This window comes from Phaseolus vulgaris, chromosome 7 (genome assembly GCF_051622355.1).
Source record: "Phaseolus vulgaris cultivar YP4 chromosome 7, ASM5162235v1, whole genome shotgun sequence".
NCBI classification, from domain to species: domain Eukaryota; kingdom Viridiplantae; phylum Streptophyta; class Magnoliopsida; order Fabales; family Fabaceae; genus Phaseolus; species Phaseolus vulgaris.
The window spans coordinates 1093650-1108898 of NC_143504.1; the positions used below are offsets into that span (position 1 = coordinate 1093650).

The window sequence follows — 15249 nt, forward strand, 5'->3', positions numbered from 1 at the left end:
TACACAATGTAAGTCTTCGAAAGACATCTTTTGTAAAATTTCAATGTAAATCTATTAATCGAAAAAAGCATATCCTTATATATAACAATATCAAACATCTTATAAGTGGAATTTTATTTATTTGGACAATCCAAACTTAATTTTTTTAGACTACACAAAAATCATTAAATAAAAAAAAATATACACTATTTTAATTATAAATAAAATTTAAAAATAATTATAAAATGTTTATTTTGTAAAAATTAACCTAAACCATATGTATAATAATAAATTGTTAATTTTTAAAACTAATTTTAAACAAATTGACCGTAACATTTTTTATATTAAAAATTAAATTGAATTATTGATATAATTCTGAAAATGGTTAAATTTCAAAGATTGACTACACATACAAAAGTATTTAGTAGATTTTAGATGTCCAATTTCTTTTATATGTGACCTAACTATTTTTCATTTCCTTAAAAGCTTGAGCCAGTTTTTTTTAATACATATATATCCTGATCATACATATATATATCGATGAAGGATTACATTATTAAAATCATTAAATTTTAGAGATTTAATTATTATATTAACTAAATTAATATTAATACATTAAAGGTTATTAATATTTAAAATATTTGTTATTATTAATAAAAAATTATAAATTAGTATTTAATTAATTATCAACATTTAGCTATTAATTATTTTAGATTTTAAATTTATTAGCTAAAACTTTTATAACTAATAGATATTAATTTAAAGGTTAGTTTATAAATTTTTATTGATAATAAAAAATAATTTACATATTTATAATTTTATAGGTTATAAAATAATATTTAATTTAATTAATATAATAATTTAATTTTTTTTTATCTTTAAAATTGTTTTTTATTTAGTAATTTTCTATTAATATATAGTTTTACACTGAAAATGAATGAAGAGCGTAATTATTATTTTTTATATAATTTTGAAAAAAATTATAGATTAATAATATTTTTTAAGAAGTGATTATTTTTTATATAAATTTGACAATAAATTATAGATTAATAATATTTTTTTAAAACATATATTATTGTTCCAGTTGACAAGAGATTTGGGTTATTCAAACTTGAAAAGTCCCACTAACGTTTTTGTTAACGTCGACATCATTCTTAATTATTTATTTCTTTAGAAAAAATAAATTGTCTTGATAAGGACCATGATTTGAAATTTGAAATGGATTTTTTATAGCAGACAATCATCACCACTAAACTTGTTCTTCATCTGAATGGTCCAGATAAATGGGAGTTCGGACTCATGAGAATACCAAATATTTGTTTCTTTCACTTTTTTTTTTCATGAAAAAACTGATAATTTTATCATACACACATATATAATAAATAAATAAATATCAAAATCTTTTATTAGAAATATATAGACTTCTCATGTGTGGTGATGTATGTTTTTTAGTCTTATTGACTTATGTTTGAAGTTAAGGAGTTGTAGTGTCTTGGGTTGAGTCCGATGTTGGATGTTCAAGGATTGTCTGTCGATCTTGTTTTGAAGTTTTTGATTCCATATCAACACAAATCGTGAAAATCACGAATAATCAACATATAAATAAAGGAGAACATTTATTATAGAAGGATGTGAATAATAAGGTCATATACAACGAAAATGGAAAGTATATATGTACCAAAAAGGTACAAAGAGAAGACCGACACTAACTAGAAGAAATACACTTATTCTTAACTATGTTAAATGTCCTTGGATTACGTCCAAGTCTCTCTCTGGTTTGTTCTCCTTTTTCAAATGGTGTCTCGAACCTTTGGTCTGTATGACGATGGTTTCTTGAATTATCTTTTAGCTCAGATTTTATGGGTTGAGTTAGGATTATTTTGTAATTCTAGGCGTCTGGCAGTGTGAGTGTTGAGATGGAGTGTCTTAGGTATTTTATGTTTGTATAAGGGTTGAACCACCCCTGAAGTGGTTCACATTTATTTATTTTTTATTGTCGAAAAAAAAACTATGTTAAATGTTATGTTGAATATTTTAGATTTGATATCGCCTAAAGAGTAATATTTTTTCAAAACCTTATTTAGGAAATGAAAATAATAATTATTTATTGTTTGGTGATTTGAAAAAGTATATTAGATTGATTTAGAACAATAATAAAAAGCGACATTGGAGTGCTTCCAAAATTACAAAAAACATTACATAATGTTACGTCAAATCTCCACTAACATGTAACAAGGATTGTTCCCACACAGTCTCCTCTGGTGCCTTTTTCATCATATATAATATCTCTTCCAATTTTTTAACTCTATTTTACATTATTCACATACTAAATTAAGAACCTTGTTTAATAATTATAATAATAATACTATGATGTTTGTTTGTTTTAAGTTATAATTACTATAAGAATTTAGTCATGGTTTAGTACATGTGTGCAATTTATGGAAAACTCTAGACATCACATGAGAGATAAGGCCAATGGAAAATTTTGATGATAAAAATTAGAACAATTGAAAAACACCAAAATTAGAAAACATAGTGAAACTGGTACTAAGGAATTGGGCTTGATATGGGTTCATGAGATTGGGTCTACAGTTTCAATAATGGGAGTTTCTTCCTGCACCCCTACATTCTTTGAAATATCAAAATTATCCTTTCATAGTTTTGGATGATTTTGGAATAGGAGTTCGGTAAGCAAAAAATTTTTATGAAATAGGAAGTCTGAAAGATAAAAAAATCATTCCAGAATACATTTTTTTAATTTTCGGATTGGTAAATCCAAAATTAATAAAATATGTTCTGGAAAATATGTTCCAAAAATATCCTAGAAAGAGCAATTCAAAAGTCATTTTTAAAACGGTAAAATAGTCTTCTTTGAAAATGATGGGGTGCAGGAAGAATTTTGTTAGGGTGCAGGAAGAAACAACCTTCAATAATTTCGTTGAAGGTAACATGTATTTTATCTAGTGTTCAAGATAACATGTTTTGTATTGGCTCACAAGTGAATGAATTTGTCATCGACAAATTCTCCCTCCACCTCCATACATTTTTTCTTCCGACATCTCCATATTAGTTATGAAAATTGGTTTTGATTGTATATTGAAGCATAACTTCATTTGCACCCCGCACCCTCATACATTTCTTCTATCTGCAACACTTTCATTTTTCCTATCTACAAAGTTTGAGAGAGAAGTTTCATCATTTGAGCATATGAGAGGGTTGACGAGAAAAATCCTTATATTCAAAATTCCTTAGTTTGAAGATAACCTTTTTAATTTTGTATTTCATTTTTGCATCTTGTTGATTTGTTTTTTTAGGGTTTTATGACTTTCAAAAAAATGAAAAAGATAAGCGAACGAAAACACAACCACCAACCACCACCAGTAAAAACACCACAAAACTTATCTGAATCACGTACAACACCATCCATCACAAACAACTACCACCACTTAAAAAATGAAGAAGAAAACACAAGACTCTTCACCATACTCAAAAGGTTATTACTAGAATTTTAAAAAATATGAAAATTCGAGATATAGGTATGAAAGTGTTGGCATAATTTGCCTTAATCTACCAGAAAAACTAAAGTTGGATTGGGCTATTGCAAAAAAGAACATCAGATACATGTTTGGACATAAAGAGTGAAGAATAGAACAATAAAAATGAAAAGGATGAATAAAAAGTTGAGGAAAAACACCTGAAAGTTTATAGAAGAGAGATGAAGAGGAAAGAAGTTAATTGGTTTAGGTACAAGTGTTGCTTCCTCTGAATGTATTAATGTTTGAAGCTATGGAGTGTAATGAACCACTTAGCAACACATTTACTTAGAAGAAGCAACACTGTAACCAAACCAACACAACTTTTAGCAGCAACATAACATTCACTTTCACTGGCTTTGGATGAGAAGAAGCACTTCTATTAATCCTTCTCCCACACCCACTTGCCTTACCAATTTCACATTAAAGTGGAAATTTTAAGTGAAAAACTAACCAAAATAAATTAATTGTATTTATGGATATTAAAATATATGCTCAAATTTATGATCCATCATGAGAGTTGGTGTACAATGTGTGTAGAATTCCTATTTATAAAAAGAAAGGAAGAATAGAATACCAAAAAGTCAAAAAGTTGAAAAACACAAGTCAAGAAAGTTGAAAAAGAAATTAAACCTCTTTCAAGTGATCGACATTAATATGAGATGAAATATTTTAATGTGTAACTTTTATTGTCCGTGACTCATTGAAAATGTGAACAATTAACTTTAAGAAGTTTAAGATTGACACAAATAAGTTTAAGAAGATTCTTTAAAGATTGATGTAACATTAGTTTAAGAAGATTCTGTAAGAAGATTATGTAACATTTATATTTTTTTAATACTACTTGCCCTTTGTCATAGTTATTTTAAAATATCTTTCATTTTAAAATTATGCCATTTTAATGTAAAATCCCATTCAATCTTATCCTTTTTTGTCGGTTTTTATTGAACTCTATCATCTTTATTCTTCTTCTTCTTCCAGATCACTAGGTATTAATTTTATTTATAAAATATGAGTTTTTTAGTATGAGAAAGTGAACCAGTAAAAAAGTAATTTCATTTGTTCATAAGAAAGTGTCTCCACTTTAACTATGAAATCTTAAAAAACATGACAAAGGAAGTAAAATGGTGTTAGTGTGAAGTAAAGTATGTGAAAGCATATTGATGTAATGTGAAGACAAAAAGTAGTTGTATTCTTCTCTATTATTCTATCAACATTTATCAAATATCCTATTCTCTATCCCATTTTTTTTTACTAGTATTTTTATTGGTATAATAGATTTTCATATAATATTTTATTATAGTTTTTTATTAATTATATAAATTAACTATGTATATTTTTTAATATACGAGTTTTGGTCTAATTCTTATATATTGTATTTCCTTTATTTTTTTTTAATAATATTTTTTCATGTGGTAAAAAATGATTGTTGTTATTTGAGGGGTCAATTTTTATCACTACACGAAAATCATTAAATAGAAACTAATTTTAAAGACAAAAAATAATTAGTTGCTATTGTGACTAAATTAGAAACTATGTTAGAGACTACAAAAAATTATTAGTTTCTAATTTGGTTTATATTATTGATAAATAGTTTTTAAATTGACATCTAATTAGCTACCAAGATTTTTTCTACCAAATTTAGAATCTAAATAATTGATAGTTAAAATCTTGGTACCTAATTAGATACCAGTTTAGAAACTATTTATCAATAATAGAAACTAAATTAAAAATCAATAATTTTTTTAGTCTCTAAAATTGTCTCTAATTTAGTAACTATAGCAAGTAATTATTTTTTATCTTTAAAATTGATTTTTATTTAATGATTTTCTTGTAGTGTATAGTGACAATGAGAGTTTTTATAGAAAAAAAAAATCTACAAAACCCTTCTCTTATTTAAATTAATTTTATTTATGCTTTCTTTTAAACATTAAAGACTTTACCAAAGTTATATTTATATATTTTTTAAAATAAATTCTGAAGACCTAATTCTGGGATTTGAAAAAAAGGGCAAAGATATTTTTTTCTTATTTTAGAAAGAAAAACGGTAAATGACTCACATCTCACATCATTCTTATCTTTTAGGTCCAAAACCACATCAAATTGAAACTAATTTTAGGATAAAAATAATTAGTTATTATTGAACTAAATTATACATCATTTTAGAGGTTAAAAAAATTATTAATATCTAAAAGAGTTTCTATTATTAATAAAAATTTATAAAATAGTTTTTAAATTGGTATGTAATCATTAGTTACTAAAATTTTAGCTACTAATATTTTAGATTCTAAATTAGTCTCTAAAAGACTAATTAAACCAACTTATAATCTAAAATATTAGTAGCTAGAACTCTAGTAGTTAATTTAGATACTAATTTTGAAACTATTTTATAAATTTTTATTAATAATAAAAACTACTTTAAATATAAATAACTTTTTTACTTTCTAAAATAGTATCTAATTTAGTTAATATAATAACTCATTATTTTTGTCTCTAATTTTAGTCGTTATTTAATGAAATTTTTGTAGTAATATTTTTTTACTGAAATATTAATCTATAAGAGGAAGAGAAATAATTTTTTTCTGAAATGTGAATTCGAAGAGACGAAGAAAATTTAAAAAGTTATAAAATGGAGATGAATATTTTTGAAAGATTATAAATTGGTGGTTGAGTATCCAATTGTCAAACTATTATTTTTTTTTATGTGTTTTTTAGTTAAATTTCTTAAAATTTCATCATCAATTAGGCAAATTGTGATGAAGTCAAAAAGCTATGGGTATGTGGTAGGTAGGTCACGGGTTACCAAAACTCAATCATGAGAAAAAAAATATAAAACTTTAATTCATTAACAAATCACTTCAAATTAGTAGCATTGAGAAATTTATCATGCACATATTTAATTAATTGGTAGATGTCTTACAAATCTATTATGGGTAATAAATATTGTATTTAACTACAAAACAAAATAAACAAACAAATTTTTTAAGTGTGGAAAAATCAAAGTAGGTACACCAGTCACACTTACATATTTTTATTTCAATATAATATTTTATTTTATAGGGTATAAACACATGTGTTTAGATACAAAAAAAAAAAAAGCTTCCAATGACAAGTTTAAATAGGAAGTGACTAAGGAGTCATTTGTTAAAGTCACTAATTGTCATATTTATATTCCTTAACCTAAAATAAAACTATTAATAATGATAGATATATAAAAATAGTAAACAATTTGTATTGTACTGTAAAGTTAAATACGTTTTTTATCCATGTATTATAACATAAATTTGGTTTTCGTCTCTGGTCTAGATTTTAGACCATTTAAGTATCTATAGTGTGAAAATGATTTAAACATGTATGTATATTGAATTGATTCAATTTGAAATTTCACTTCATTAACCCATTTAGAGTAGTTATAACACTACAAGAAAATCATGAAATAGAAATCAATTTTTAGATATTAAAATAATTAGTTACAATAATAATTAAATTAGAGACCATTTTAAAAACTAAAAAAAATTGGTTTCTAAATTAATTTATATTATTGTTAAATAGTTTCTAAATTGGTATCTAATTAGCAACCAAGGTTTTAACTACCAATTTAGAAACTATTTAATAATAATAGAAACTAATTTATAGAAACCAATTTTTTTTTTAGTTTCTAAAATAGTCTCTAATTTAGTTACTATTGCAAATAATTATTTTAGTTTCTAAAAATTGGTTTCTATTTCATGATTTTCTTGCAGCGTAATAAACATTAATATACAATTAAATGAATAATGAATTTTGAAAAACATTAACAATATTTCACGTACAAAATTATTTATTTTAATTATTTTTATACAATAAATACATGAATAGTTTAAAATTTGAACAAGAGATAAAATCAATTTATAGAAAAAAAATAAAAACATATTTAATCTTATATTATTAAAATATATGAGTAATTTATAGTGTGTTATAATGTTAAAATATGTATACGATAACATTATTAACATTTATACTTTTGTATTACTAGAATTATAAAAAAACTATTTTAATTTATTTATGAAAAAGTTTTATGGTCTGTTAGACCATGTAACTAAAAGTTAATATATTATAAATATCTGATTGTAAGAATGCAAGTTAAATAAAATCTATGGAATGTTTTCATTAACTTTTTAAAAACTATTTATCGAGATTCGTTCATAATAAATATCAAAATTGTTTTTTAATACTAATAACTACTTTTTTTATATATAAAGATATTAATTTTAATATAATAGACATATTTTAATTAAAAAAGTCTTAATTTTTTTTAGTCTTTCATTAATAAATATTAAAATACTATTATCATTATTAAACTTTGATCATAACATTGCCTTATTCAAAATATATATTTGTAATTTTATCCACCAGAGTTTCAACTTTTAAAAAACTTGGATGAAATTTAAAATAAGATTGAAAATTAGATTTGGAACTTAATTTTGATAGTAAATTGATTTCAAAAGCAGTCATTCTTCTAATCCTAATAATTGTTATTTAATACACATAAATTCTCTGCATTAATTTGGTATGATTTTTATGTGTTTTTATACTATAAAAAATTATTAAATAAAAATTAATCTTAAAAATAAATAATAATTAGTTATTATATTAATTAAATTAGATATTAAAAAATTTATTGGTTTTTATTTAATATTTTTTTAGTGTATGATATGTTATATGGTTAGTGCATACTTGTAATAGTTATATTTATATTATAATTTTCGATAATAAACTCTATTAGAATAAATAGAAATTAATTAACTTCTAAATATTATATATTACCTTTTCTACTAGACATACGGGTAATTTATTAAATTTTAAATTATTATAAAAAATTAAACTACCATAAATTTCATATCTCTCAAAAGTTAAAAATTCAAGAATAATTTAAATATATATTAGTTTCTTAAAATTTCATACCACTTAAAATTAAAAGTTCAAGAATAAATTAAATATATATTACTTTCTTAAAATTTCATATCACTTAAGAGTTAAAAGTTCAAGAATAATTTAAATATATATATTACTTTCTTAAAATTTCATATCACTTAAGAGTTAAAAGTTCAAGAATAATTTAAATATATATAACTTTCTTACCCTTTGAAGCTCGTATTCCTAAAATTGAAGATTCAGAATTTTAAATAAAGTTTTAAATTTGGTCAAATGCACCCTTTCTATATTAATAATAAAGTTGTTTTTTTTCTTATATTGAAATAAATGTGGTATTTTTTTTATAATTATAATAATAATAATAATATACATTATATATTGTAGTTTGGAAAAACATTGAAGGCAGGCAAGGAGAAAATGAAATGATTTTGTAAATTATTTAAAAAAAGTGTTTTTTTCTTTTATTCTGTAAAAAAAATGAAAAAGTATATAAAAAAATCTTAGTAAAAACATTCTCAATAAAAAAGAGAGGATAAATTAGTATTTTATTTTTATAAAACAGTTTTCTCTCTTTTACCATCCATTTTGGATGGATTAAAAGACCAGTGAATAGTTTTGCATCATTTCTGAAACCAAACAAATGGAAGAAGAAACACATTCCACCATATTTTCCATCACCCCTTCTGCTGCAATTTTCAATTGTTGCAAACAGAAGCTTAAACAATGTATTCACAAGATTATGGTATGCATGCTATGTTCTCTCACATACAATTTTATCGTCATGAATATGCTCTTATATGCAATTAACTATACTTTGTTTCACATGGCTAAGAAGAAGAGAAACAAAAGTGGTTCGCACATTATATGTATGCACTAAAGTGAATTTATCTTTGTCATTATGTAACGTAAAGGAATCTCACACAAAGGTGCCTTAAAATGGTGAAATAGTCTATAATATTATGTTGTCTGTTGTGTACATTTAATGATTCTTATCTTTATCTGGGTTATGTCTGTTTCTTACAGTCTCAGATTTCTCGAATTTTTACATTCACGTTCTCTTTAATGCTCCTATCTCAGTGCTTCAAACGCCAGCCATTCCTCAAAGTCCTCGCATAGCCATGGGGTTGTTGTGCATACCCACATCATCAAGTGCTGTTCCAACATTTTTCCTCATTTGTTGTGCATTATTTGTTTCTCAAGCTCTTGGGGCCAGAACCCTGGAACCCCAGAGCTCTCTTCCCTTCATTTGGCCTCTTCCTGAAAAGTTCATCTTCGGCAATGAGACTCTTTCTGTTGACCCTGCTATCTCTCTCTCTGGGAACGGTGCTGCCTCTAACATTGTTCGAGAGGCATTTGAAAGATACAAAGGGATCCTGTTCGAGCATGGTGACAGATTCCGTTTTCTAAGAACACTGAATCCTGTCTATGATGTTAACAAAATGATCGTCATTGTTCATTCCAACAGTGAGGAGGTGGGTTTTTTTTTTTTTAATTTTGTTTTTGCTTTGTGGGTTTTCATGAAGTTTTGATTTTGAGATTGGGAACTCTGTTGCAGCTTCAACTTGGAGTGGATGAAAGCTATAATTTGGTAGTTTCAGGAGCCCAGCAGCTTTCTGGTGCTGGGGGGGTCAAAATTGAGGTGGGGTTTGCTTTTTTATATGACTATTTGTTATTGGATTCGAATATTCAACGAGATTGTGTTGCTGTGTACTTCAAATCTGAAGGTTATGCTGTCCCTTTCCCTTCCTGAATACTATATGAAGTATTTCCCTCTTATGTGTGTATTTGTTAGTTTAATGTCATCATTTTCTGTGCCGTGAACAAGTCAACTAATCCCTCAGCACTATACTAATATGCCATAAACCAGCAATTGGAATTTAGTGGAAAACACTGGTTTATTGAAGTCTTTTGATTTTAGGGTAACAAAATGATTGATAAAGACTCTTGTGGTGTTGTGCTTCATTTCTCATGTTTATTGGACAGAAACAGATAAATTTCAATATGTTATATATTTATTTAATCTAATAGTAATTTCTGGATGACCATTAGTTATCTAATTTTTTATTTTTTATTTTGTAGGCAAATACTGTTTTTGGTGCATTGCGTGGATTAGAGGTATGTATAGAATTTGCAACTCAATTCAACTCAAACTTTTTCTTCCTTGTGCTTTTTGCTGTTAAGCATGAAATGGAGGGATAAAAGGAGGTGAAGACACTAGATATTTCTGGATAAATTCCGATGTTTACCCTTTTAGATAACTATTAAATTTTGTGTGCAATCTTCATTTTTCATAATTCAGAATTCAAGTTTGTGTTTTCTCCATATCATTGGCAAAATCTGTAATCTGTTCAGTTCATGTCTATTGGGCAAGATGTCAGCAGTTTGAAAGAATGTAGTCCTTGTCACTCTTAATCTGTGAAACTATGAACTAAGCATCTAAAAAAACTATTGGTGTAGAGACAGTAAGTTGCTGAAACTCAATTTTATTATATTTTTTTACTTGAAAATTAAAAGTGAACTATGATTGATTTTGTGTTTCTCAGTATGCATTGTGGCACATAGGAATCACTACTTCTTGAAATATTAGAAACTTGGTATGATCTATTTCCTTAATTTCTTTTTCTGTTTTAATCTGTGATGCACCAGACATTCAGCCAGTTGTGTTCTTTTGATTACACAACTAAAAAAGTAGAAATAAACAAGGCACCTTGGTCCATCCGAGATAAACCTAGATTTCAATACCGTGGGCTTATGTTGGGTGAGTCATGATTTTGCAAATGAGATCAGTCTACATTCTGCAAGTGTTTTTGTGCTGTGTTCTTAGCCTCTATTGACACTTATGTTGTTTTTTTTTTATTCTGCAGATACATCAAGGCATTATTTACCAGTTAAAGTAATTAAGCAGATAATAGAATCTATGTCCTACGCTAAACTTGTAAGATTAAAGTCATCAGTTTTCTACTCTCCTTATGTTTGTTTGTGACAGTTGAAAAAAAAAAACAAGAGTATCCTAATTCCTAACTAGCATACCATGCTACTTTGTTTCATGTAATGCTTATGTAAAAAAATTGAACACGGTAGAATGTTCTACATTGGCACATCATAGACGAGCAATCATTTCCTCTTGAAGTACCTTCTTATCCACATTTGTGGAAAGGTTCATACTCAAAGTGGGAACGTTACACAGTAGAGGATGCACATGAAATTGTCAAGTAAGACTCATCTTATTCCATCTCCTACAAATGTAGCAGCTTTAATTTTTTTAAAATCATACAAAGTTCATCGGCTATTTCTTCTAAATGGGAAGGGGAACAAGTTGAAAAGAGTAAAACTTACCTGTTAAGTCTTTGATATTATCATCTTGGCCTCCAACTATCTAGTTGCTTAGAATATTGCAACTATAAACACTGTATTATAAATCTATCACCAATTTTGTAATTTAAAAAAATTTAGACCAGAAAATTTTAGACAAAAATAGTTGTTGTAGAAGCTTGGTTAAGGGGAGGGGAGTTAAAAATATACCGGTGTAAACCCAAAATAGTAGTTATAGAAATGTTGATCAATTGATCTATGCTTTTTATTAAATTTTTACTTTCTTTGAGTTGGCTTTCTTAATGGAACCTGGACTAATACTGTGTTCTCTTTCTCGTGTTTCACTTTTCCTCTATCTAAAGCTTTTCCAAAATGAGAGGTAAGCTATCTTGAAATCCTTTTGAAGTTTCCGCCTCATATTATTCAGAGCATTTTAAATTATGGATCATGATTTTATAATTTTTGGGTTTTTCTTTTCCTTTTGTGCCTCCCATCTTTCTCATTACCGAGCAAGATAATGAGTATCTGCTGGGTTTATCACAGGCATAAATGTGATGGCGGAAGTTGATGTCCCTGGTCATGCAGCATCATGGTAAAAAGCTTGTGTCATGTTCATATGGTTTTCTTGAGATGATAATCTGGTAGATTTATAAACTTGTAATCTCTTGAAAATGGTGTTGCATGAAAACCACAAAATTTCTTTTACTTATGTTTGCCAAAGAAAAGGTGAAACTTTCTAGCTATGGATTGAATGCAGCTGTGCCATGAAAATTTGCTCCGAATGGATTCCTTTGCGTTGACCTCAGACACTACTTTTGAAAAGTTTTATTTAGGCATTGATCCATTTATTTTACAAATTTGGACTTCAATTGGATGCTCCAAAAATCTAAAATTTCTACTGACAAATTTTGTAGAGCAGAAATAAATTAACGTTTCTCTGTTCTTCATTTCTGTGTAGGGGTGTTGGATATCCTGATCTTTGGCCATCACCCTTATGTAACCAGCCACTAGATGTTTCGAAGAAGTTTACTTTTGATGTCCTGTCTGGTATTCTAACAGGTTAAGTTCCTATAAAACATGCATCACTATATTTAGCTTATATCTTCTTCCACTCTACCCTGTCCCTTGCTCAATCTTGCAAAAATATCAGTAGTATGGAGTTTGTCAAAACCACCCTTTGAGTGTATCAAGTTATGTTCTTATCTTTCCCTAGCATGTACACTGATCTAAAAAAATAACTTTCTTTCATTCTCCTTTTCTAAATTTTGCAGATATGAGAAAAATATTCCCCTTTGAACTATTTCACTTGGGTGGTGATGAAGTGAATACAGGTCAGTTTTATGTCGATAACTGGCACCAATTTAATATTCACTTTTATTACATAAGTTATTGAGGCAAAGTTTTCATTTTAGTTGGATAAAAAAGTTAAAACAGTGGAAGCACACAGAATGTTATGGTTTGCCCATTATATTGTTAAAACGTGTACCACCCTGTGAGGTAGTACTGACTTCTGAACATTTTATAATGATTATAATATAAAGTAGATTTTGGTTTGGTGTTATTTTTGAGCTATTTTTGTATCAATAACTTGATAAGTAATTGCAATTTATTTTGACAGATTGCTGGACTAATACTTCTGCAGTGAATAAATGGTACAAATATTAACCTGTTGTATACATTCATTACATTATACATGATTTTTTGTGACCTGTTGTAAAGACATTGAGTTATCATGCTATGGAAACTCAAAATATGAACTTGTAGCTGTTTTTTTTTTCTTAGAAAAAGTATTTCAGAAGGGATTGCAATTTCTGTATTCAAGTCACGTTTTGTCACACTTCAGAAATCAACATAACCTTTTTGGGAATATTTACTTGTGAAGCATGTAGAGGAATTTATCCTCCTTTCACTTTTTTTCCGTGAGTCACTCAGTTTTCAGTTGTGAATTAAGTCAATGGTCAAATTTTCAGAAAATTAAGCATGGTGATCCGTGATTTTGATTGATTGATTCAATCAATCAAGCACATTGATCAGTTGTGATTATATCTCCAATGCAGGCTACAGAGCAAGAACATGACTGCTGAAGATGCCTATGAATATTTTGTACTAAAGGCTCAAAAAATAGCTATTTCAAAAAATTGGAGTCCAGTAAACTGGTAAGATTTGTGTATATATAGCATCATACTATAAAACTCATTTATACCCTTAATTGATCCTCGATGGCCCTATGCCAGTAGTAGTTTGCCTGCATGTAAATTACAGAAATTTTGAAACATTACTTCTATTTATTTACCATGTCATGTTCTTAAAATGTTGGCATTTCTAAGATTTTACCTTTTTTATTTAACTTCTCAGGGAAGAAACCTTCAATACTTTTCCAACTAATCTCCATCCGAAGACTGTAGTGCATAACTGGTGAATTTCTGCCTAAGTAAAGTTTTATTTTTATATGAAACTTGATGATCTCAGTTTCAGAAATAAATATTCCAAGTAAACACTGTAGGTTGGGCCCTGGGGTTTGTCCAAAGGCTGTTGCAAAGGGTTTCAGGTGTATTTTCAGTAACCAAGGTGTATGGTATCTTGACCATCTAAATGTACGTTGGGAAACTCTCTACACTGCTGAGCCACTAGAAGGAATTCACAAAACTTCAGAGCAAAAACTAGTAATTGGGGGAGAAGTCTGCATGTGGGGAGAGACAGCTGATACATCAGACGTTCAGCAAACAATATGGCCTCGAGCAGCAGCAGCAGCAGGTTAGCTGCATTACTAATGCAAACTTGTTTACCATTCTTGCAATGTTTTTTTAGTGTTAATGTTCATAATCCTTCCCTATGAATATGCAGTATCTGTATGTCTCTTCACTTTAACATTGTTCATTGTTTGTATATGATTTTGGGAAAAGTGGAAAGGATGGTGTGATTGAGAAATCTGATCATGCAAAATTAACAATTAGTTGTTTCCCACAGAACGATTGTGGAGTCCTAGAGATTCAAGTACAGCACATGCTACCGAAATTGCAATGAGAAGGTTGCAATACTTCAGATGTCTCTTGAATAGACGTGGGGTTGCAGCTGCTCCTGTCACAAACTATGAGGCTAGAGCTGCTCCTGATAGTCCAGGCTCATGCTTTGTACAGTGAACTCATCATGTTCTTCATCTATGCTAGACTGTTGTGAATGTAACTCATGTTTAGATAGGGCTTAGTGAATGTTAGATCTTGGTGGTTCGTTTACAACATTCATAGTGTAAGTTATTGTCGAATTCAATAAAAAAAAGTACCTGTTTCATTCATTTCACCTGTTTATCTGTTTCCAAATGCAAATTTTATGGTCATGAAAACATAAAATTGAAATTTCTGACTCTTATCAAAAGATACAAAAGATTTTCTAAGTTTCTTTTTAGTAAGTATGGAATGAGTTAATCATTCCCTTTGGTATCTTATTGAAAAAAAGTGATATTGTTCCTCCATTGATCAAGTTTGATGAAGAATTTTGGAAAGTGATGTAATAA

General features: G+C 27.5%; 1 protein-coding gene across 2 annotated transcripts; it reads left to right on the forward strand.

Annotated features, from left to right (window-relative positions):
- Positions 1–9028: 9028 nt before the first annotated feature.
- LOC137828215 (beta-hexosaminidase 1) lies at positions 9029–15030 on the forward strand. 2 transcript variants are annotated; one of them, XM_068634695.2, is made up of 16 exons: positions 9029–9168; positions 9504–9898; positions 9982–10065; positions 10506–10541; positions 11073–11184; positions 11291–11361; positions 11508–11638; positions 12101–12117; positions 12282–12330; positions 12697–12797; positions 13010–13069; positions 13357–13390; positions 13796–13894; positions 14094–14153; positions 14242–14492; positions 14706–15030. In XM_068634695.2, exons 1-16 carry the CDS (start codon positions 9150–9152, stop codon positions 14876–14878), a joined length of 1692 nt encoding a protein of 563 aa, XP_068490796.2. In that variant the 5' UTR covers positions 9029–9149; the 3' UTR covers positions 14879–15030. The 2 variants fall into 2 exon arrangements, with proteins under 2 accessions (XP_068490796.2, XP_068490797.2); XM_068634696.2 differs by lacking the exon at positions 9029–9168 and adding an exon at positions 9252–9365.
- Positions 15031–15249: the final 219 nt, after the last annotated feature.

Bases quoted from the DNA above. Each gene is read 5' to 3' on its own strand.
- LOC137828215 (XM_068634695.2), top strand. The intron at 12,798-13,009 runs GTTAAGTTCCTA...TAAATTTTGCAG, and splicing joins CCTGTCTGGTATTCTAACAG to ATATGAGAAAAATATTCCCC. The intron at 14,493-14,705 runs GTTAGCTGCATT...TGTTTCCCACAG, and splicing joins TCGAGCAGCAGCAGCAGCAG to AACGATTGTGGAGTCCTAGA.